This window comes from Pristiophorus japonicus, chromosome 15 (genome assembly GCF_044704955.1).
Source record: "Pristiophorus japonicus isolate sPriJap1 chromosome 15, sPriJap1.hap1, whole genome shotgun sequence".
NCBI lineage: Eukaryota > Metazoa > Chordata > Chondrichthyes > Pristiophoridae > Pristiophorus > Pristiophorus japonicus.
The window spans coordinates 184,288,987-184,311,158 of record NC_091991.1 but is presented as its reverse complement, the minus strand read 5'-3'; the positions used below and the strand labels follow the sequence as shown (position 1 = coordinate 184,311,158).

Below are 22,172 nucleotides of genomic sequence, written 5' to 3'. Positions count from 1 at the left end.
GGTGTACGTACGTAGCTGTGTCTCAATGTGTTCTAGTTTGGGCCTGCTAGCTCTGTGTGGCCATAGTCTCTCAAATTGTTGGGCGCTCATGAGTGACTGGCTAGCTCTGGTATGCCATTTCATCATCATGGGTGGCGTTTTAGTGTATGAGCTGTGGACGTCAGCCACATGAACCCGCTGAACTTCAGCATCCATGGTTGTTCCCCAGGCCTCATTCTGCATTGCAGACCCCTCGTCTGATTCCTCTGTCTCACAGATTAGCCTCACTACTGCCTTTTTGCACATCCTGGCCAGGTGTCCACTGACATTACAAATCCTACAGGTGTAAAGTTGGAACCTGCAGATTTTTGCAGTGTGTCTGCCTCCACATATCCAACATGAGCTGAGATTGCTGTTAACAAAAGGACTATTCCCAGGCATTCCTCTCTGGTGGCTCGCTTGGCTGTTTCTAATCACTCTGATGGAGGGTGTTAATTGTCCCATCACAGGATGCATTATTCCTCGTGATGGCATGAATTGTTGATCCCCTTTCCATTGTCCCTGTTGCGGGTCCACCCTGGAGCTTGTTGCTGCTTGGGCGGTGTCGAATTGCCCTTGCCTGCCTGCCTGGGCGGTGTTGAATTGACCTTGCCTGCCTGCCTGGGCGGTGTCAAATTGCCCTTGCCTGCCTGCGGGGTTCTGTATCACTTTTACAACATTAACTCCCTGGTTCATCGCAACGTTAAAACCAGGGCTACGTGCGTAAATTAACTCGGTCTCCTCTTCCCCTGCCATAAAGGTCTGAGCTATCAACGCCGCCCCTTCTAAAGTCAGGTCCTTGGTCTTTATGAGCTTCCTGAAAATGCCGGCATGGTTAATGCCCTCGATGAAAAAGCCCCTTAACATCTCCCCCCTGCAGACATCGGAGAACTTACAGAGACTGGCCAAGCGCCGCAGTTCCGCCACGAAGTCCGAGATGTTTTGGCCCTCCCGACGCCGGTGAGAGTAGAACTGGTGCCGGGCCATGTGTACGCTACTTGCCGGCTTGAGATGCTCACTGATCAGCTGGCTGAGCTCTTCGAAGGACTTGTCCGCTGGCTTTTGGGGTGCGAGCAGGTCTTTCATCAGCGCATACGTCTGTGGTCCGCAGCTGGTCAGTAGATGCGCCCTCCGCTTGTCAGACGCTGCCTCTTCCAGCCAATCCTTTGTGACAAAGCTCTGCTGGAGTCTTTCCACAAAGTCGTCCCAGTCCTCACCCACACAGTAACGTTCCTCTGTGCCACCGGTGGCCATCCTTGTGGTTCGGTGATTCCCGATTCTCGTCGCCAAATGTACTGTCTCTGCACCTTGTTACACCTCACACGAGGCATGGATATATCAGACACGGTCACTCTGTGACCTTCACTTTATTCCCAGGACCAAGGAGTGCTGACCCTGGGTGGGACCTCCCCTTTTATACCTGGAAACCCAGGTGAGGAGTGTCTCCCGCAAATACATGACATACCGTCTCCCGTGAAATACATGACAACGCAGTCACCCAGCCGGGTAACGCGAGGGTGAGGGGGTTCCTGACCGCACCAGGCCCGGCAATCAACCCTCGGGGGTCCCTCTGCTGGCGCTGGTCCCACCCCCAGCAATTGCTCCGCATAAAAGGGGAAACATTTTCTGTACCCTTCCAGGAACAGCCCGGACAAAATCTCCCTTCTCAAGCCACAGCAGCAGCTCCAGGCAAAGGTTCGTGGTCAGAGAGAGAGAGAGGGCCTGTAAACCCACCCCTGACCCTGGCCCTGACCCTCACCCTAAACCTGACCCTAACCCTAAACCTGACCTGACCCTGACCCTGACCCTAAACCTAAACCTAACCCTAAACCTAAATGTGGTCAGAGAGAGAGAGGGCCTGCAACCCTGACCCTAACCCTGACCCTTACTTCTGACTCAGACCCTAACCCGAACCCAAAATGCAGGGTCTGTAACTCCAACCCTGACCCTAAACCTAAACTTAACCTTAAACCTAAATGTGGTCAGAGAGAGAGACGGCCTGCAACCCTGACCCTTACTTCTGATCCAGACCCTAACCCCAACCCTAAATGCAGGGCCTGACCTGACCCTGACCCTAACCAGAACTCCAACCCTGACCCTAACCACGACCCTAAACCTGACTCAAACCCAAACCCTAAATGCGGTCGGAGAGAGAGAGGGTCTGTAACCCTCACTCTCACCCCAACCCTGACCCTGACCCTGACCTTGACCCTGATCCTGACCCGAACCAAACCCTAAATGTGGTCAGAGTGAGAAAGAGGGCCTGTAACCCTAACCCTGACCCTGACCCTGACCCCGACCCTGACCCTAACCAAACCCTAAAGGCAGTCAGAGAGAGAGGGCCTGTAACCCCAACCCTGACCCTGATCGGAACCTTAACCCGAACCCCAAACCCCAAACCTCACCCTCACCCCGACCATGAACCTGACCCCGACCCCGACCCTGACTCCGACACCGACCCGAACCCTAACCCTAACCCATGACTCCACCCGACCCTGACCCCAACTCTAACCCTGACCCTAACCCCGACCCTAACCACGACACTGACCCTAACCCTAACCCTGACCCTAATCCTTACCCTATCTCCAACCCTGACCTTAACGCTAAATCTGGCCCGAAATGCAACCCTAAATGCTTGTAACCCGAACCCAAACCCTAACCCCAAACCCGACCCTAATCCTAACCCCAACCCTAAATGCCTGTAACCCTAACCCTAACTCCAACCCAAACCCTGACCCTAACCTTAACCTCCCTGACCCTAAATGCCCGTAACGTAAACCCTAACACTAACCCTAAACTAACCCTAACTCTAAATGCCTGTAACCCTAACCTTAAACCCAACCCTAATCCCAACCCCAACCCTGAACGCCCTCGGTGACACCCCCAACCCTAACCCTAATACCCCTAACCCCAACCTCCCCCGGTGACCCCCCTAACCCCAACCCTAACTCTAACCCTAGCCCTAACCATTACCTTAACACTAACCCGAACGCTAACACTAACACTATCCTTAACCCAACCCTAACTCTAACCCTGACTCTGCCAGAGGTCGGTCCACACTTGGTGATTATAACGGTGGTGATGGTGGGATTCTGGGTACCTGCTGGAGAAGTGGGGGGCAGGGGGAGAATGGGAAATGTGGCAGCATAAAATCTGGCCTGAAGTCGCCAGTGACACCCATCGCCAGTGACACCCGTCGCCAGTGACACCCGTCGCCAGTGACACCCGTCGCCAGTGACACCCATCGCCAGTGACACCCGTCGCCAGTGACACCCGTCGCCAGTGACACCCATCGCCAGTGACACCCGTCGCCAGTGACACCCGTCGCCAGTGACACCCGTCGCCAGTGACACCCATCGCCAGTGACACCCGTCGCCAGTGACACCCATCGCCAGTGACACCCATCGCCAGTGACACAAACATAGAAACATAGAAAATAGGTGCAGGAGTAGGCCTTTCAGCCCTTCAAACCTGCACCGCCATTCAATAAGATCATGGCTGATCATTCACCTCTGTATCCCTTTCCTGCTTTCTCTCCATACCCCTTGATCCCCTTAGCCGTAAGACCCTGACCCTGACCCCGACACTGACCCTGACCCGAACCAAACCCTAAAGACGGTCAGAGAGAAAGGGCCATACCTAACTCCCTCTTGAATATATCCAATGAACTGTCATCAACAACTCTCTGTGGTAGAGAATTCCACAGGTTAACAACTCTCTGAGTGAAGAAATTTCTCCTCATCTCAGTCCTAGATGGCTTACCCCTTATCCTTAGACTGTGACCCCTGGTTCTGGACTTCCCACATCTAACCTGTCCAGTCCCGTCAGAATTTTATATGTTTCGATGAGATCCCCTCTCATCATTCTAAACTCCATTGACTACAGGCCCAGTCGATCCAGTCTCCCCTCATATGTCAGTCCTGCCATCCCGGGAATCAGTCTGGTGAACCTTCGCTGCACTCCCTCAATAGCAAGAACGTCCTTCCTCAGATTAGAAGTCCAAAGCTGTACACAATATTCCAGGCCTCACCAAGGCCCTGTACAAATGCAGTAGGACCTCCCTGCTCCTATACTCAAATCCCCTAGCTATGAAGGTCAAAATACCATTTGCCTTCTTCACCGCCTGCTGTACCTGCATGCCAACTTTCAGTGACTGATGAACCATGACACCCAGGTCTCGTTGCACCTCCCCTTTTCCTAATCTGCCGCCATTCAGATAATATTCTGTCTTCCTGTTTTTGCCCCCAAAGTGGATAACCTCACATTTATCCACATTATACGGCATCTGCCATGCATTTGCCCACTCACCGAACCTGTCCAAGTCACCCTGCAGCCTCTTAGCGTCCTCCTCACAGCTCACACCGCCACCCAGTTTAGTGTCATCTGCAAACTTGGAGATCTCAATTCCTTCATCTAAATCGTTAATGTATATTGTAAAGAGCTGGGGTCCCAGCATTGAGCCCTGCGGCACCCCACTAGTCACTGCCTGCCATTCTGAAAAGGACCCGTTTATCCCGACTCTCTGTTTCCTGTCTGTCGACCAGTTCTCTATCCATGTCAGTACATTACCCCCAATACTATGAGCTTTAATTTTGTACACTAATCTCTTGTGTGGGACCTTGTCAAAAGCCTTTTGAAAGTCCAAATACACCACATCCACTGGTTCTCCCTTGTCCACTCTGGGGACATGCCAGTGATGCCCATCGCTGGGTGGAGGTCCCTGTAACAATCGCGCCTCAATGTGAAACCGCCTCACGCTGCGTTTATGCCGAGGAGGGTTTGTATCGAGAGCGCGAGCCGAGATGTGAGCCTGAATTACAGTCTCCACTCGGCCGTCCCCACACGCCCCCCTCAGGCCTGGAGCTAAATTTGCCGATCGGCCCCAGAGATATCCCTGGAGACCCTGCTGGCTGGGGGCGGGCAATGGGTGGCTCAGTCCCTCGCTCCGTTTGACCTGCGCCTCCCCCATGGTCCCCGCCCCAGGGGGCACATGCAACGTCCAGCCGTGTCCTTAGCTCGGTTGTTCTGCGCGTCTTCATCTCTCAGTCTGAGTTTGACTGAACGTGTCTCATTCTGGCTCTCTGTATGACTGTGTTTGTCACACTGTTTCTGCCGATGACCTCCTCAATACGTTGGTTTTGATGTGACTCCGTCTCCTCCATAACTATCCCTATCCCTGTGTGACTGACCCTCCATCACTGGCCAATCACAGTGAGAGGCACCCTGCCGGCCGGGGCTGTTAGGTCAGCCTGTATCCATCCTGTGCTCAATGACTGGGCCCACAGTAATCCTCCCCTACACAGTCCATCAAACAGTCCCAGGGCACGGGGTTAGATAGAGTAAAGCTCCCCCTACACAGTCCATCAAACAGTCCCAGGGCACGGGGTTAGATAGAGTAAAGCTCCCCCTACACAGTCCATCAAACACTCGCAGGGCAGGTACAGCACAGGGTTAGATACAGAGTAAAGCTCCCTCTACACTGTCCCATCAAACACTCCCAGGGCAGGTACAGGGGATTAGATACAGAGTAACGCTCCCTCTACACTGTCCCATCAAACACTCCCAGGGCAGGTACAGGGGGTTAGATACAGAGTAACGCTCCCTCTACACTGTCCCATCAAACACTCCCAGGGCAGGTACAGGGGGTTAGATACAGAGTAAAGCTCCCTCTACACTGTCCCATCAAACACTCCCAGGGCAGGTACAGCACAGGGTTAGATACAGAGTAAAGCTCCCTCTACACTGTCCCATCAAACACTCCCAGGGCAGGTACAGGGGGTTAGATACAGAGTAACGCTCCCTCTACACTGTCCCATCAAACACTCCCAGGGCAGGTACAGGGGGTTAGATACAGAGTAACGCTCCCTCTACACTGTCCCATCAAACACTCCCAGGGCAGGTACAGGGGGTTAGATACAGAGTAAAGCTCCCTCTACACTGTCCCATCAAACACTCCCAGGGCAGGTACAGGGGGTTCGATACAGAGTAAAGCTCCCTCTACAGTATGGAGTTAGATAGGTTCACCAGACTGATTCCTGGGATGGGGGGATTGTCCTATGTGGAGAGATTGAGTAGACTAGGCTTATAGTCTTTAGAGTTTAGAAGAATGAGAGGTGATCTCATTGAAAGATGCAGGATTCTGAGGGGGATTGACAGGGTAGATGCAGGGAGGATGTTTCCCCCCGGGCTGGGGAGTCTAGAACCAGGGGTCACAGTCTCAGGATAAGGGGGCGGCCATTTAGGACTGAGATGAGGAGAAACTTCTTCACTCAGAGGGTGGTGAATCTTTGGAATTCTCTGCCCCAGAGGGCTGTGGAGGCTCAGTCTTTGAGTATATTCAAGGCTGAGATCGATAGATTTTTGGATATTAAGGGATATGGGGACAGTGCAGGAAAGTGGAATTGAGGTCGAAGATCAGCCGTGATCTCATTGAATGGCAGACCATGCTCGAGGGGCCGAATCCTGCTCCTAATTCTTGTGTTCCCATCTCAAGGGGCCTCTGGTAACCTTTGCCTTGTTTACCACACTGACAGAATTAGAATCGAGGTGTTTCACATACCCAGGGATCTGGTAAGTGAGTGACAGATAGAGGCGTGCCTCCCCCTTGTGGTAGAGAGTCTGCATCATTGCCTTTACTCTGTATCTCACCCCGTGCTGTACCTGCCCTGGGAGTGTTTGATGGGACAGTGTAGAGGGAGCTTAACTCTGTATCTAACTCGTGCTGCACCTGCCCTGGGAGTGTTTGATGGGACAGTGTAGAGGGAGCTTTACTCTGTATCTAACCCCGTGCTGTACCTGCCCTGGGAGTGTTTGATGGGACAGTGTAGAGGGAGCTTTACTCTGTATCTAATCCCATGCTGTACCTGCCCTGGGAGTGTTTGATGGCACAGTGTAGAGGGAGCTTTACTCTGTATCTAATCCCATGCTGTACCTGCCCTGGGAGTGTTTGATGGGACAGTGTAGAGGGAGCTTTACTCTGTATCTAACCCCCTGTACCTGCCCTGGGAGTGTTTGGTGGGACAGTGTAGAGGGAGCTTTACTCTGTATCTAACCTCGTGCTGCACCTGCCCTGGGAGTGTTTGATGGGACAGTGTAGATGGAGCTTTACTCTGTATCTAACCCCCTGTACCTGCCCTGGGAGTGTTTGATGGGACAGTGTAGAGGGAGCTTTACTCTGTATCTAACCTATGCTGTACCTGCCCTGGGAGTGTTTGATGGGACAGTGTAGAGGGAGCTTTACTCTGTATCTAACCCGTGCTGTACCTGCCCTGGGAGTGTTTGATGGGACAGTGTAGAGGGAACTTTACTCTGTATCTAACCCGTGCTGTACCTGCCCTGGGAGTGTTTGATGGGACAGTGTAGAGGGAGCTTTACTCTGTATCTAACCCCGTGCTGTACCTCTCCCTGGGAGTGTTTGATGGGAACAGTGTAGAGGGAGCTTTACTCTGTATCTAACCCGTGCTGTATCTGCCCTGGGAATGTTTGATGGGACAGTGTCGAGGGAGCTTTACTCTGTATCTAACCCCGTGCTGTACCTCTCCCTGGGAGTGTTTGATGGGAACAGTGTAGAGGGAGCTTTACTCTGTATCTAACCCGTGCTGTATCTGCCCTGGGAATGTTTGATGGGACAGTGTCGAGGGAGCTTTACTCTGTATCTAACCCATGCTGTACCTGCCCTGGGAGTGTTTGATGGGACAATGTAGCGGGAGCTTTACTCTGTATCTAACCCCCTGTACCTGCCCTGTGAGTGTTTGATGGGACAGTGTAGAGGGAGCTTTACTCTGTATCTCATCATAGGTAGTCCCTCAGAACCGAGGAAGACTTGCTTCCACTCCCAAAGTGAGTTCTTTGATGGCTGAACAGTCCAATACGAGAGCCACAGACTCTGTCACAGGTGGGACAGACATTCGTCGAGGGAAGGGGTGCGTGAGGCTGGTTTGCCTCGCGCTCCTTCCACTGCCTGCGCCTGGTCTCTTCACGCTCTTTGTGTTGAGACTCGAAGAGCTCAGCGCCCTCCTGGATGCACTTTCTCCATCTCGGGCAGTCTTTGGCCAGGGACTCCCAGGCGTTAGTGGTGATGTCGCACTTTACCAGGGAGGCTTTGAGGGTGTCCTTGTAACGTTTCCGCTGCCCACCTTTGGCTTGTTTACCATGAAGGAGCTCCGCATAAAGCATTTGCTTCGGGAGTCTCGTATCTGGCATGTGGACTCTGTGGCCTGCCCAGTGAAGCTGATCGAGTGTGGTCAGTGCTTCAATGCTGGGGATGTTGGCTTGGACGAGGACACTGATGTTGGTGCGTCTGTCCTCCCAGGGGATTTGCAGGATCTTGCGGAGACATCGTTGGTGATATATCTCCAACGACTTGAGGTACCTTCTGTACATGGTCCATGTCTCTGAGCCATACAGGAGGGTGGGTATTACTATGGCCCTGTAGACCATGAGCTTGGTGGCAGTTTTGAGGGCCTGGTCTTCAAACACTCTTTTCCTCAGGCGGCCGAAGGCTGCACTGGCGCATTGGAGGCGATGTTGAATCTCCGCATCAATGTCTGCCTTTGTTGATGAGGCGCCCGAGATATGGGAAATGGTCCACGGTGTCCAGGGCTGCGCCGTGGATCTTGATGACTGGGAGGCAGTGCTGTGCGGCGAGGACAGGCTGGTGGAGGACCTTTGTCTTACGGATGTTTAGCGTAAGGCCCATGCTTTCATATTCCTCAGTAAATACGTCGACTACGTCCTGGAGTTCAGCCTCTGTGTGTGCACAGACGCAGGCGTCGTCCGCGTACTGTAGCTCAACGACAGAGGTTGGAGTGGTCTTGGACCTGGCCTGGAGGCAGCGTAGGTTAAACAGCTTCCCACTGGTTCTGTAGTTTAGTTCCACTCCAGCGGAGATCTTGTTGACTGTGAGGTGGAACATGGCAGCGAGGAAGATTGAGAAGAGGGTTGGGGCGATGACACAGCCCTGTTTGACCCCGGTCCGGACGTGGATTGGGTCTGCGATGGATCCATTGGTAAGGATCACGACCTGCATGTCATCGTGGAGCAGGCGAAGGATGTTGACAAACTTTTGGGGGCATCCGAAACGGAGGAGGACGCTCCATAGACCCTCACGGCTGACAGTGTCAAAGGCCTTTGTAAGATCGAAGAAGGCCATGTATAAGGGCTGGCGCTGCTCCCTGCATTTTTCCTGAAACTGTCGCGCTGCAAAGATCATGTCTGTTGTGTCCCGGAGGGTTGAAATCCACATTGTGACTCCGGGAGGAGCTCCTCGGCCACAGGGAGAAGACAGTTGAGGAGAACTCTAGCGACAACTTTCCCAGTGGCTGATAGCGGGGAGATTCCCCTGTAGTTACCGCAGTCGGACTTGTCCCCTTTTTAAAGATGGTCACGATCACTGCATCTGTGAGATCTCCCAGCATGCTCTCCTCCCTCCAGATGAGAGAGATGAGGTCATGTATCCACGCCAACAGCGCCTCTCCGCCATACTTTATCGCCTCAGCGGGGATTCCATCCGCTCCCGTAGCCTTGTTGTTCTTGAGCTGTTTTATGGCTTTGCCTACCTCGTGCAGTGTTGGGGTCTCACTGAGGTGGTGGCGGGTCACATGCTGCGGGATGGAGTCGAGAACACTCGAGTCAAAGGCAGAGTCTCGATCGAGGAGATCTTCAAAGTGCTCCTTCCATCGGGCCCTGACAGCCTCGGTGTCCTTGATGAGTGTTTCCCCGTTCTTGGCCAGGAGTGGGGTGGGGCCTTGGGAGTTTGGGCCGTAGGTGGCCTTGATTGTGATGAAGAATCCTCGTATGTCGGCCAGTTGTTGCATCACCTGCGCTTTCTCCATCCATCACCTGTTCTTTAGGTCCGGGTTTTTTGTTGGACCTCAGCCTTGAGGTGTCTGTAATGCTGCTTTCAAGCACCCGAGTTGGGTTGTTGATTCAGGCTCAAAAATGCTCTGCACTTACAATCTATTCGTTCTTCGATCTCCTGATCGTTTTCATCAAACCAGCCCTGGTGTTTTCTGGTTGAGTAACCCGATGCTGTACCTGCCCTGGGAGTGTTTGATGGGACAGTGTAGAGGGAGCTTTACTTTGTATCTAACCCCCTGTACCTGCCCTGGGAGTGTTTGATGGGACAGTGTAGAGGGAGCTTTACTCTGTATCTAACCCCCTGTACCTGCCCTGGGAGTGTTTGATGGGACAGTGTAGAGGGAGCTTTACTCTGTATCTAACCCCCTGTACCTGCCCTGGGAGTGTTTGATGGGACAGTGTAGAGGGAGCTTTATTCTGTATCTAACCCGTGCTGTACCTGCCCTGGGAGTGTTTGATGGGACATTGTAGAGGGAGCTTTACTCTGTATCTAACCCCCTGTACCTGCCCTGGGAGTGTTTGATGGGACAGTGCAGAGGGAGCCTTACTCTGTATCTAACCCGTGCTGTACCTGCCCTGGGAGTGTTTGATGGGACAGTGTTTAGGGAGCTTTACTCTGTATCTAACCCCCTGTACCTGCCCTGGGAGTGTTTGATGGGACAGTGTAGAGGGAGCTTTACTCTGTATCTAACCCATGCTGTACCTGCCCTGGGAGTGTTTGATGCGACAGTGTAGATGGAGCTTTACACTGTATCTAACCCCCTGTACCTGCCCTGTGAGTGTTTGATGGGACAGTGTAGAGGGAGCTTTACTCTGTATCTAACCCCCTGTACCTGCCCTCGGAGTGTTTGATGGGACACTGTAGAGGGAGCTTTACTCTGTATCTAACCCGTGCTGTACCCGCCCTGGGAGTGTTTGATTGGACAGTCATTTTCCAACATTCCATTGACTCTGGATCAGTTCCTATGGAGTGGAGGGTAGCCAATGTAACCCCTCTTTTTAAAAAAGGAGGGAGAGAGAAAGCAGGGAATTATGGACCGGTCAGCCTGACCACAGTAGTGGGTAAAATGATGGAATCAATTATTAAAGATGTCATAGCAGCGCATTTGGAAAATGGTGACATGATAGGTCCAAGTCAGCATGGATTTGTGAAAGGGAAATCATGCTTGACAAATCTTCTGGAATTTTTTGAGGATGTTTCCAGTAAAGTGGACAAAGGAGAACCAGTTGATGTGGTATATTTGGACTTTCAGAAGGCTTTCGACAAGGTCCCACACAGGAGATTAATGTGCAAAGTTAAAGCACATGGGATTGGGGGTAGTGTGCCGACGTGGATTGAGAACTGGTTGGCAGACAGGAAGCAAAGAGTAGGAGTAAATGGGTACTTTTCAGAATGGCAGGCAGTGACTAGTGGGATACCGCAAGGCTCTGTGCTGGGCCCCAGCTGTTTACATTGTACATTAATGATTTAGATGAGGGGATTAAATGTAGTATCTCCAAATTTGCGGATGACACTAAATTGGGTGGCAGTGTGAGCTGCGAGGAGGATGCTATGAGGCTGCAGAGTGACTTGGATCGGTTAGGTGAGTGGGCAAATGCGTGGCAGATGAAGTATAATGTGGATAAATGTGAGGTTATCCACTTTGGTGGTAAAAACAGAGAGACAGACTATTATCTGAATGGTGACAGATTAGGAAAAGGGAAGGTACAACGAGACCTGGGTGTCATGGTACATCAGTCATTGAAGGTTGGCATGCAGGTACAGCCGGAGTTTAAGAAAGCAAATGGCATGTTGGCCTTCATAGCGAGGGGATTTGAGTACAGGGGCAGGGAGGTGTTGCTACAGTTGTACAGGGCCTTGGTGAGGCCACACCTGGAGTATTGTGTACAGTTTTGGTCTCCTAACTTGAGGAAGGACATTCTTGCTATTGAGGGAGTGCAGCGAAGATTCACCAGACTGATTCCCGGGATGGCGGGACTGACCTATCAAGAAAGACTGGATCAACTGGGCTTGTCTTCACTGGAGTTCAGAAGAGTGAGAGGGGACCTCATAGAAACGTTTAAAATTCTGACGGGTTTGGACAGGTTGGATGCAGGAAGAATGTTCCCAATGTTGGGGAAGTCCAGAACCAGGGGTCACAGTCTAAGGATAAGGAGTAAGCCATTTAGGACCGAGATGAGGAGAGACTTCTTCACCCAGAGAGTGGTGAACCTGTGGAATTCTCCACCACAGAAAGTAGTTGAGGCCAATTCACTAAATATATTCAAAAGGGAGTGAGATGAAGTCCTTACTACTCGGGGGATCAAGGGGTATGGCGTGAAAGCAGGAAGGGGGTACTGAAGTTTCATGTTCAGCCATGAACTCATTGAATGGCGGTGCAGGCTAGAACGGCTGAATGGCCTGCTCCTGCACCTATTTTCTATGTTTCTATGACAGTGTAGAGGGAGCTTTACTCTGTATCTAACCCCCTGTACCTGCCCTGGGAGTGTTTGATGGGACAGTGTAGAGGGAGCTTTACTCTGTATCTAACCCCCTGTACCTGCCCTGGGAGTGTTTGATGGGACAGTGTAGAGGGAGCTTTACTCTGTATCTAACCCGTGCTGTACCTGCCCTGGGAGTGTTTGATGGGACAGTGTAGAGGGAGCTTTACTCTGTATCTAACCCCCTGTGTCTGCCCTGGGAGTGCTTGATGGGACAGTGCAGAGGGAGCTTTACTCTGTATCTAACCCGTGCTGTACCTGCCCTGGGAGTGTTTGATGGGACAGTGTAGAGGGAGCTTTACTCTGTATCTAACCCACCTGTACCTGCCCCGGGAGTGTTTGATGGGGACAGTGTAGAGGGAGCCTTACTCTGTATCTAACCCGTGCTGTACCTGCCCTGGGAGTGTTTGATGGGACAGTGTAAAGGGAGCTTTACTCTGGATCTAACCCGTGTTGTACCTGCCCTGGGAGTGTTTGATGGGACAGTGTAGAGGGAGCCTTACTCTGTATCTAACCCGTGCTGTACCTGCCCTGGGAGTGTTTGATGGGACAGTATAGAGGGAGCTTTACTCTGCATCTAACCCCATGCTGTACCCGCCCTGGGAGTGTTTGATGAGACAGTGTAGAGGGAGCTTTACTTTGTATCTAACCCCCTGTACCTGCCCTGGGAGTGTTTGATGGGACAGTGTAGAGGGAGCTTTAATCTGTATCTAACCCGTGCTGTTCCTGCCCTGGGAGTGTTTGATGGGACAGTGTAGAGGGAGCTTTACTCTGTATCTAACCCCGTGCTGTACCTGCCCTAAGAGTGTTTGATGGGACAGTATAGAGGGAGCTTTACTCTGTATCTAACCCCGTGCTGTACCTGCCCTGGGAGTGTTTGATGGGACAGTGTAGAGGGAGCTTTACTCTGTATCTAACACCCTGTACCTGCCCTGGGAGTGTTTGATGGGACAGTGTAGAGGGAGGATGTTCTCAGAATAATATACTGACAATATTACAGGTAGAGATTGCCAGATTTATTCAGCCTCTGTATGGTTGAGAGCAATTAAACAGACATTTAACAGCAGCACCAACGTGTTTTTTAGCTGGAGAATGCCCACAGTAACAGCAGGATTGTCAGCAGATCTGACCTCATTGAATTGTGACCTCACTATTCTTGTACTGACCGACTTGTATCATTTTGTCCAATCCGGCTTGTGTTTTAGTATTCCCTGCTGCTCCTTTCACATCCCGTCAATTATTTACAATTCCTGATCGATTTGCCAATCAAATCTTGTGCGCAAATTTAAATGCCAAGGGATTAAAGGGAGAGTGGCCACGTGGGTAGACGATTGGTTGGGGAACAGAGAGCGGAGAGCAGTGGTGATTGGTTGTTTCTCAGATTGGAGGGTATATACCATGCTGTTCCCCAGGGGTAAGTATTGGGACCACTGTTCTTGCTGATATATGTTAATGACCTGGACTTGGGCGGTGGCCATCATTTCAGAGTTTGCAGAAGACACGAAACTCAGAAATGTACATTTTCAATCCTAGTGACCTCTGGCATCACTCCAATATTCAAGGAGGACGAAAGATTGTGGTCAGAGCTTCTGCTATTCCCACCCCAGCTTCCCTGAGCAACCTAGGATGCCCCCATCTGGACTGGGTGCCTTGGTAACTTTGAGTGATGCCAAGCTACTTAGCACCTCCTTTTTATCTATTTTTATCCTATCCAATATCTCTACTCCAGCCTCCACTTCCTCTTCTTTGGTGAAGATAGATGCAAAGTCCTTGTTCAGGACCTCAGTACCGCTGCCTCCACAAGAAGTTGTCTTTTTTGACCCTAATGAGCCCCACCCTTCCTTCAAAACCTTTTACATTTTATACCTTTATAACAAATGTTGGAGTTCTGCAAAGTGCAGCAGCTTGGTGTGAAACTCAGCCCCTTCCCAGTGACATCCCCTCCCTCACACTCCCTCAGTTCCTCCCTCCCTCACTCCATGCCACATTTCCTTCCTCCCTCCCTCTCCCTCTCCCCCACCCTCTCCCTCTCCTTCTCTCTCTCTTCTACCCTCCCTCTCTCCCCCTCCCACTCCCTCTCTCCCTCCACCTCTCTCCCCCTCCCTCCCCCTCTCTCTCTCTGTCCCTCGCCCTCTCCCCCTCCCTCCCCCTCCCACTCCCTCTCTCCCTCCCCCTCTCTCTCCCTCCCTCCCCCTCTCTCTCCCTCCCCCTCTCTCTCCCTCCCTCCCCCTCTCTCTCTCTCTCTCCCCCTCCCTCCCACTCCCTCTCCCTCCCCCTCTCTCTCCCTCCCTCCCCCTCTCTCTCTCTCTCTCTCTCTCCCTCGCCCTCCCCCCCCTCTCTCCCTCCCCCCAGTACGAGGTACGTGCTGTTGATGGTGAAGAGGAGTTGTGTTTCTGCTGTGCGACTACATTCTCGACACAGTGAGACTCCACCAAGGGGTTTTCAGGTTTTGGATGTAATTTTAATAAAAAGCACATTTGTAAATGCAGCTGACAAATTTCCCCAGTTTTTACTCCACTTTGAAATGTTTTTCTTCACATTTAAGATGTTTGAGTTTGGTGTGGGGGTGACTGGGCTTGGCCCCCTGCCTTTTATCGATTGTTGGCACGTTGAGTAAGGAGACTTTCATGTAGGGAGTCAGCTTGCCCAGGTCCATCTCGGCATCTTCTGGGACCACAATGTATTTCACCGGGTTCGGTGTCAGAGAGTTAGCCTCAGTGCCCATCCCCGCTGTACCCGGGTGTGACCCCGCTGTACCCAGGTGTGACCCCGCTGTACCCAGGTGTGACCCCGCTGTACCCGGGTGTGACCCCGCTGTACCCAGGTGTGACCCCGCTGTACCCAGGTGTGACCCCGCTGTACCCGGGTGTGACCCCGCTGTACCCGGGTGTGACCCCGCTGTACCCGGGAGTGACCCCGCCGTACCCGGGAGTGACCCCGCCGTATCCGGGAGTGACCCCGCTGTACCCGGGTGTGACCTCACCGTACCCGGGTGTGACCCCGCCGTACCCAGGTGTGACCCCGCTGTACCCGGGTGTGACCCCGCCGTACCCGGGTGTGACCCCGCTGTACCCGGGAGTGACCCCGCTGTACCCGGGTGTGACCCCGCTGTACCCGGGTGTGACCCCGCCGTATCCGGGAGTGACCCCGCTGTACCCAGGTGTGACCCCGCTGTACCCAGGTGTGACCCCGCTGTGCCCGGGAGTGACCCCGCTGTGCCCGGGTGTGGGTCCAGCCTCAGGCAGCAGTCCTGTGTGGGCACAGGGGATGAGACGAGGCTGGTGGGTGCCGTGCCAGGCCCCCCGTGCATGGAGGGGGGCTGCCAGCACCATGGCTCTCCCCCAGCGCTCACAGGGAAGGCCCAGGACTGAAGGCTATCAGGGAAGGTGGAGGAGCAGTCCATGGGGAAGAAGCTGGCAGAGCCTGGGGTGTTGGGGGTTTGAGCCCAGTCCCAGTTGGGCACGGCCTCGCTGCTGGATTGGAATGTCAGTTGATCAGAAGGCATGTAATCGGACGGCTCGCTCCCAGCGGACCCCGGGGGTGGCTGCATCAGTTCGGCGCTCTCCCACCCTCCCGGCTCCTGTCCACTGCCAGTCGCCTTGGCCCAGGGTGTGGACACACAGTTGCTGAAGGCCTGATACCCCGCTGGCTGACTGCCAGCCCCCGGGCTCAGGGAGTACGTGCTCAGTGAGAGGGGCGAGTCTCCGTCCCCATCGGGCATAAAGGGCCGGTATCCCCCCTCCTCCTCCTCCTCCCTCGTCCACTCGGCCTTGGCAAAAGCCCCCACATCGCCCAGGCCTCCCGGGGACAAATGGCCAAAGGGCAGCGGGAACGGGGACACGGAGTCAGTCAGTGCTGGGAAACTGAAGCCTGGGAAATGAGGGCAGGATAATTTCTCAGTGGACCCTGAGACCTCCAGCAGGTGATGAAGGGGTGGGAAGTTGAAGATGGCTGAGCCAGCCAGGTCGGCCACAATATCCATCTGCTCCTTGTCCCTGAAAGTAGACGGGATAAACGCCAAAAGTTACAACTTTATTGGAACATTGAACTGTTCAGATTCATTTCCTAGGTTCGGAAGGACACCCCTCCCCTTCCCCGGTAGCTATGGTTACACCGCCGAGTCCAGTCGCCCCCCCCGCGTCCAGCCGCTCAGTGAGACCGCTGGCCCTGGCGGAGTTCGGACAGGACCTGCCCGGTGTTTTAGTACCTGTCACACGCGGAGCCTCAAAGGCGCACAGGAAGGAGACTGTAACGTCCTGGGGACTTTGCTCAATAATCCACAGCAGCACGTCGCCATTAAGAACCAGTTGGTTTATCAGCAAAAGGTTTAACAATCACACGGCACATTACCAGTTCATCCACCAGGCTCACAACCACCTGCCCCATCGTGGATCCCCCGAACCCAACTGGCTGGGGTTTTATTGAGGCTTGTGAACATCACGTGACTGGCTAAGCCACTCACAGTGCAACAGCTCCACAAACCTGTGAGCCGTACAGTACAGAGACCTTCAGCCTCCTCCATCAGGCCCCGGAGGGGGAGGGGTGATCCTGACACAGCCTGCCATTGCAGTTCGAAGATGCAAGCTCTTTCTGAACTGGTCTAATTTCTTGACAAACACAAACTTAATATCGGCAGCACCTCCCAAACCCGCGACCTCTACCACCTAGAAGGACAAGGGCAGCAGGTCCATGGGAACACCACCACCTCCACGTTCCCCTCCCAGTCACACACCATCCCGACTGGGAAATATATCGGCCGTTCCTCCATCGTCGCTGGGTCACAATCCTGGAACTCCCTCCCTAACAGCACTGTGGGAGCACCTTCACCACACGGACTGCAGCGGCTCAAGAAGGCGGCTCACCACCACCTTCTCAAGGGGCAATTAGGGATGGGCAATAAATGCCGGCCTGGCCAGCGACGCTCACATCCCGGGAATTAATTTTAAAGAGCAGGACAGGGAACTGGGAAGCTCCGTCTGCAGCTCTGCTCCTCCCCCCGATCTCCCAAACAAACAAAGCTTTATCACAAAGCATCTGCCTGCACACAACGCCCCTCTGACTATTCAGCAACGTTATGCAAAGCCAGAGGCGGTGTTTGCATTGTGGGCTATATTCAGGCAGAGTGAGGGCAGGCAGTGAGCGAGGCCACACCCACAGGGCTGAGTGACAGCTCTAGCCAAACATAACCACACTGCACTGCCCGAGCTCACCAACAGTGGGCCGCATCCTCTCAGTCCACTTTCTAGTTTATTGAGAAACCTCTCGGTGAAGGGCCAGGGGCGAGAACGAAAGACGTGCATTTCTATAGCACCTATTACATCCACCTGAGAGAGCAGACGGGGCCTCGGTTTAATGTCTCTCAGGAAAAACGCACCTCTGACAGTGCGCCGCTCCCTCAGTACTGGCCCTCCGACAGTGCAGCACTCCCTCAGTACTGCCCCTCTGACAGTGCAGCACTCCCTCAGTACTGCCCCTCCGACAGTGCGGCACTCCCTCAGTATTGCCCCTCCGACAGTGCGGCACTCCCTCAGTACTGCCCCTCCGACAGTGCAGCACTCCCTCAGTACTGGCCCTCCGACAGTGCGGCGCTCCCTCAGTACTGCCCCTCCGACAGTGCGGCACTCCCTCAGTACTGCCCCTCCGACAGTGCGGCACTCCCTCAGTACTGCCCCTCCGACAGTGTGGCACTCCCTCAGTACTGCCTCTCCGACAGTGCGGCACTCCTTCAGTACTGCCCCTCCGACAGTGCGGCACTCCTTCAGTACTGCCTCTCCGACAGTGCGGCACTCCCTCAGCACTGCCCCTCCGACAGTGCGGCACTCCCTCAGTACTGCCCCTCCGACAGTGCGGCGCTCCCTCAGCACTGCCCCTCCGACAGTGCGGCGCTCCCTCAGCACTGCCCCTCCGACAGTGCGGCGCTCCCTCAGCACTGCACTGTGCTCAAGCCCCTGGAATGAGACTTGGACCCACAGCCCTCTGACTCCGAGGCGCGAGTCCTGCCCAGCGAGCCACGGCTGGCAGTTGGAACAATGACCGAGGCGGGAGACGAGATTCATCATTCTAGGATCCTGAGGTGGATTGAGTTGGAGTGGAGACGGTGTGATGAATCTTGATGTCACCTTAGTGAGGATGCAGAGAGAGGGAGAGTATGTTGGACCGGGCATGCTGAACCTTAGAAGGAGCAATATAGGAAAGTGCAGAGCAGTAACCACAATAGATCGATGGATAGTGTAGGAGGGGAGCCCGTGTGTGATTGGAGTGTGAAGGTAAGAGAGGGATCACTTACTGGGTGATGACCCGGATAATTCAGCTCAAGGTTACTTTGATGATTTAAGTGCAAATCAGAAAGAGTTTTATCAACATCAAAGACTGGAAAGACCATATAGCGCCCATCACAACCACCGGACGTCCCAAAGCGCTTTACAGCCAATGAAGTACTTTTGGAGTGTAGTCACTGTAGTAATGTGGGAAACGCAGCAGCCAATTTGCGCACAGCAAGCTCCCACACACAGCAATGTGATAATGACCCAGATAATCTGTTTTAGTGATGTTGATTGAGGGATAAAGATTGGGCTCAGGACATGGGGAGAACTCCCCTGCTCTTCTTCAAACAGTGCGGTGGGATCTAGCTGTGCGAGCAGATGTCTGGGTGTGTTTGGAGGCCACTGTAGCGCAGTGGGGCACGGATTGGATCACCGTTTATGGTGCTGACCTTACTCACCGCGGCAGCTTCTTGGTGCATTCCACCTTCTCCACTTTGCAGGCATCAAACTTCTTTTCGCTAAAGACACACTGGTGGTCCTGGTGCAGAAAAACACATACTGTTTAGTTTCAAAGTCCGGGTTAATTGGGCAAAACACCAATCCCAACATTATTACCTTTATCTCTGATCATCTGACAGCGAACAATTCTCGTCTCGCGATTTAAGCGATAGTATTGTGGCCAAGAGTTCACAGAATATTCCACTGCTCCGAAACTCTAAATACACCATCAGGCTCCCTCTGCACCTTCCCATTTCCTCACGGTGCAATTCAAGCAATGGTAGCGGTGGAGGATCAGAGTATGGGTGATGGAGGAGCTGGTATCTGAGAGCTGGTCATTGTGTGTATGTCTGTAGCTGAGTGGCCCCTGGCGTGCGAGCACCATGGAGCAGGCCAGGGAGCGGAGGGGGGCAGCATGTGCTGGAGCAGGAGAGCAACGGCAGTGAAAAGGGACGTCACCAAGATCCAGGTCATAGAAACATAGAAACTAGGTGCAGGAGTCGGCCATTCGGCCCCTCGAGCCTGCACCACCATTCAATAAGACCATGGCTGATCATTCACCTCAGTACCCCTTTCCTGCTTTCTCTCCATACCCCTTGATCCCTTTGGCCATAATTGGATCGTGGGCATTAACTGAAGGAGCAGCGAGGTCGGGGCAAAGGAGCGATTGTGGAGCGATGTGATCAGGGCCCAGGAGAGGCGAGGGCCCAGGGGCAGCACGGGCCCAGCCCACACTGCGATATGTGAGCACACTGGGTCCGTGCACAGAGCTGGTCTCCAGTCGTCCTGGTTAACCCTTGCCACTGGACCAAGACCTCGCTCTGTCAGGCCCGTGTGGTGGCTGGTGTGCAACGGTCACCCCACGTTAAACAATCCACCCACAGGCATCTTCCATCCTTCAGGATGTAGTTTGGGATCCGGAATATTAGGTCCTTCATTGAAACACCTGGGAACTCATTCCTTTTCGGCATGGAAGCAAGTCATCCTCGCTTCGAGGGACTGCCTATAATGATGATCTGAGAGAGGGACATGCTGTGTGAGGGTGGGGGAGGAGTGGGTATCTGAGAGAGGGACAGGCTGTGTGTGAGGGTGAGGAGGAGGGGGTATCTGAGAGAGGGACATGCTGTGTGTGAGGGTGGGGGAGGAGGGGGTATCTGAGAGAGGGACAGTGAGGGTGTGAGGGTGGGGGAGGAGGGGGTATCTGAGAGAGGGACAGTGAGGGTGTGAGGGTGAGGAGGAGGGGGTATCTGAGAGAGGGACAGTGAGGGTGTGAGGGTGGGGGAGGAGGGGGTATCTGAGAGAGGGACAGTGAGGGTGTGAGGGTGAGGAGGAGGGGGTATCTGAGAGAGGGACAGTGAGGGTCTGAGGGTGAGGAGGAGGGGATATCTGAGAGAGGGACAGTGAGGGTGGGGAGGAGGGGGTATCTGAGCGAGGGACAGTGAGGGTCTGAGGGTGAGGAGGAGGGGGTATCTGAGAGAGGGTCAGTGAGGGTGGGGAGGAGGGGGTATCTGAGAGAGGGTCAGTGAGGGTGAGGAGGAGGGGGTATCTGAGAGAGGGTCAGTGAGGGTGAGGAGGAGGGGGTATCTGAGAGAGGGTCAGTGAGGGTGAGGAGGAGGGGGTATCTGAGAGAGGGTCAGTGAGGGTGAGGAGGAGGGGGTATCTGAGAGAGGGTCAGTGAGGGTGAGGAGGAGGGGGTATCTGAGAGAGGGACAGTGAGGGTGAGGAGGAGGGGGTATCTGAGAGAGGGACAGTGAGGGTCTGAGGGTGATGGAGGTGTTGCCCCTTGTGGAAATGTATTTTTATCTAAGCTGATACCATACGGTATTTGTGTGCCCTTTGCAATATATATATAACAAAATGGAGTCCTGGCCCTTCCAGAACTTTCTGCATTTTAGCAGTCAGCTTGCATAAACAGCTAAACCTGGTTTGAGATGGCTGATGGCCATCAGACAGCTAGGAGACAAGTCATGCTGAGACAAGTACCCCCCCATGGTGCTCTCCTATTGTCTACACGACACAAGTTCCACGCCACCCCACCCTTATCTTCTCGACTCAAACCACCAGCCACTATCTCTTGTAGAGACCTCATCCATTTGATGCAAACAGATAAACTGACCAGGAAATTGAATAATCCTGACACAATACAAGACAGGTGATAGCCCATTACCTCATTCTCATGGAGTAATGGCTGGCTGGCCAACTGATTACCCTGACAAAAGGAAATATCTGTAAACCATGTCAGGACCAGGATATAGTAATTAATTCTTTATCTGTATTCACTGACTGTGAGACAGAGCAATACACAGGGAGAGGCCATAACTTGGGTTTTACTGTATAAATATCTTGTGAAACTGTACCATTGCGGAGGTGTTCACTTAGCCCTTGACTGAGTGTGACCTGCCCCTTGCTAGCAAGTAAATTAAAGAAACTTCTGCCGGAGCTGTAAGTGTCGGAGTCATTCTTTTCGGAGGTCGAGATTTCGACACCCTGATTGGTGTCAGATGTCGATGCTGTTACTCACTCATATACAAAATAGAACGGAAAAGACCATAACATTTAAAGCTGAAGACATTTGAAAACAAAGAAATTGCTTGATACCTGGGAATTGTTGAAGATTTTTTTGGATATGGCACTATTCTTCGGCGAGGGAATATCCTCCCACCAGCTTTTCTTCACACTGTGAAGAAGAGAGAAGAGGTGTAATGTCGCGGTAGCGGTGACCTCATCTCTCCCCCCCCAACAGCAACCCTCCTCCCCGCCCCGATACACGATCTGTCTCAGTCGTTGCTATAGAGACAACCCAAAGTCACTCCCACCCCAATGGAACTTGGCAGATGATGGATGAACCAATGAGGTGTTGGCCCTTGAGCGCCTCCTGATGGCCGGTTCTGGAGCTGCATTCGCTTGAGGCTTTTTTTTTGTATGTCTAACTTTACCCACACGCACCGAGGGTTTGCACCGAGGACAGTACGCGGCAAATGGGGGGGGGCGAGGCGAGAGTGATCTTCCCACCATTCCCTCGTCTTCCACTGAAGCCGATCAAAGAGCCCCCAA

General features: G+C 53.3%; 1 protein-coding gene across 1 annotated transcript in view; it reads right to left on the bottom strand.

The window, feature by feature from the left end:
- Positions 1 to 14,796: 14,796 nt before the first annotated feature.
- il4r.2 (interleukin 4 receptor, tandem duplicate 2) overlaps positions 14,797 to 22,172 on the bottom strand; it is a 35,658-nt gene continuing 28,282 nt past the window's right edge. The window contains exons 8-10 of the mRNA XM_070900028.1: positions 21,717 to 21,795; positions 19,079 to 19,158; positions 14,797 to 16,352 (exon numbers count right to left, since the gene is read on the bottom strand). Of these exons, the coding sequence (XP_070756129.1) occupies positions 14,867 to 16,352; positions 19,079 to 19,158; positions 21,717 to 21,795 (1,645 nt within the window). The 3' untranslated portion in view covers positions 14,797 to 14,866. The remainder of the gene's footprint in view (positions 16,353 to 19,078; positions 19,159 to 21,716; positions 21,796 to 22,172) is intronic.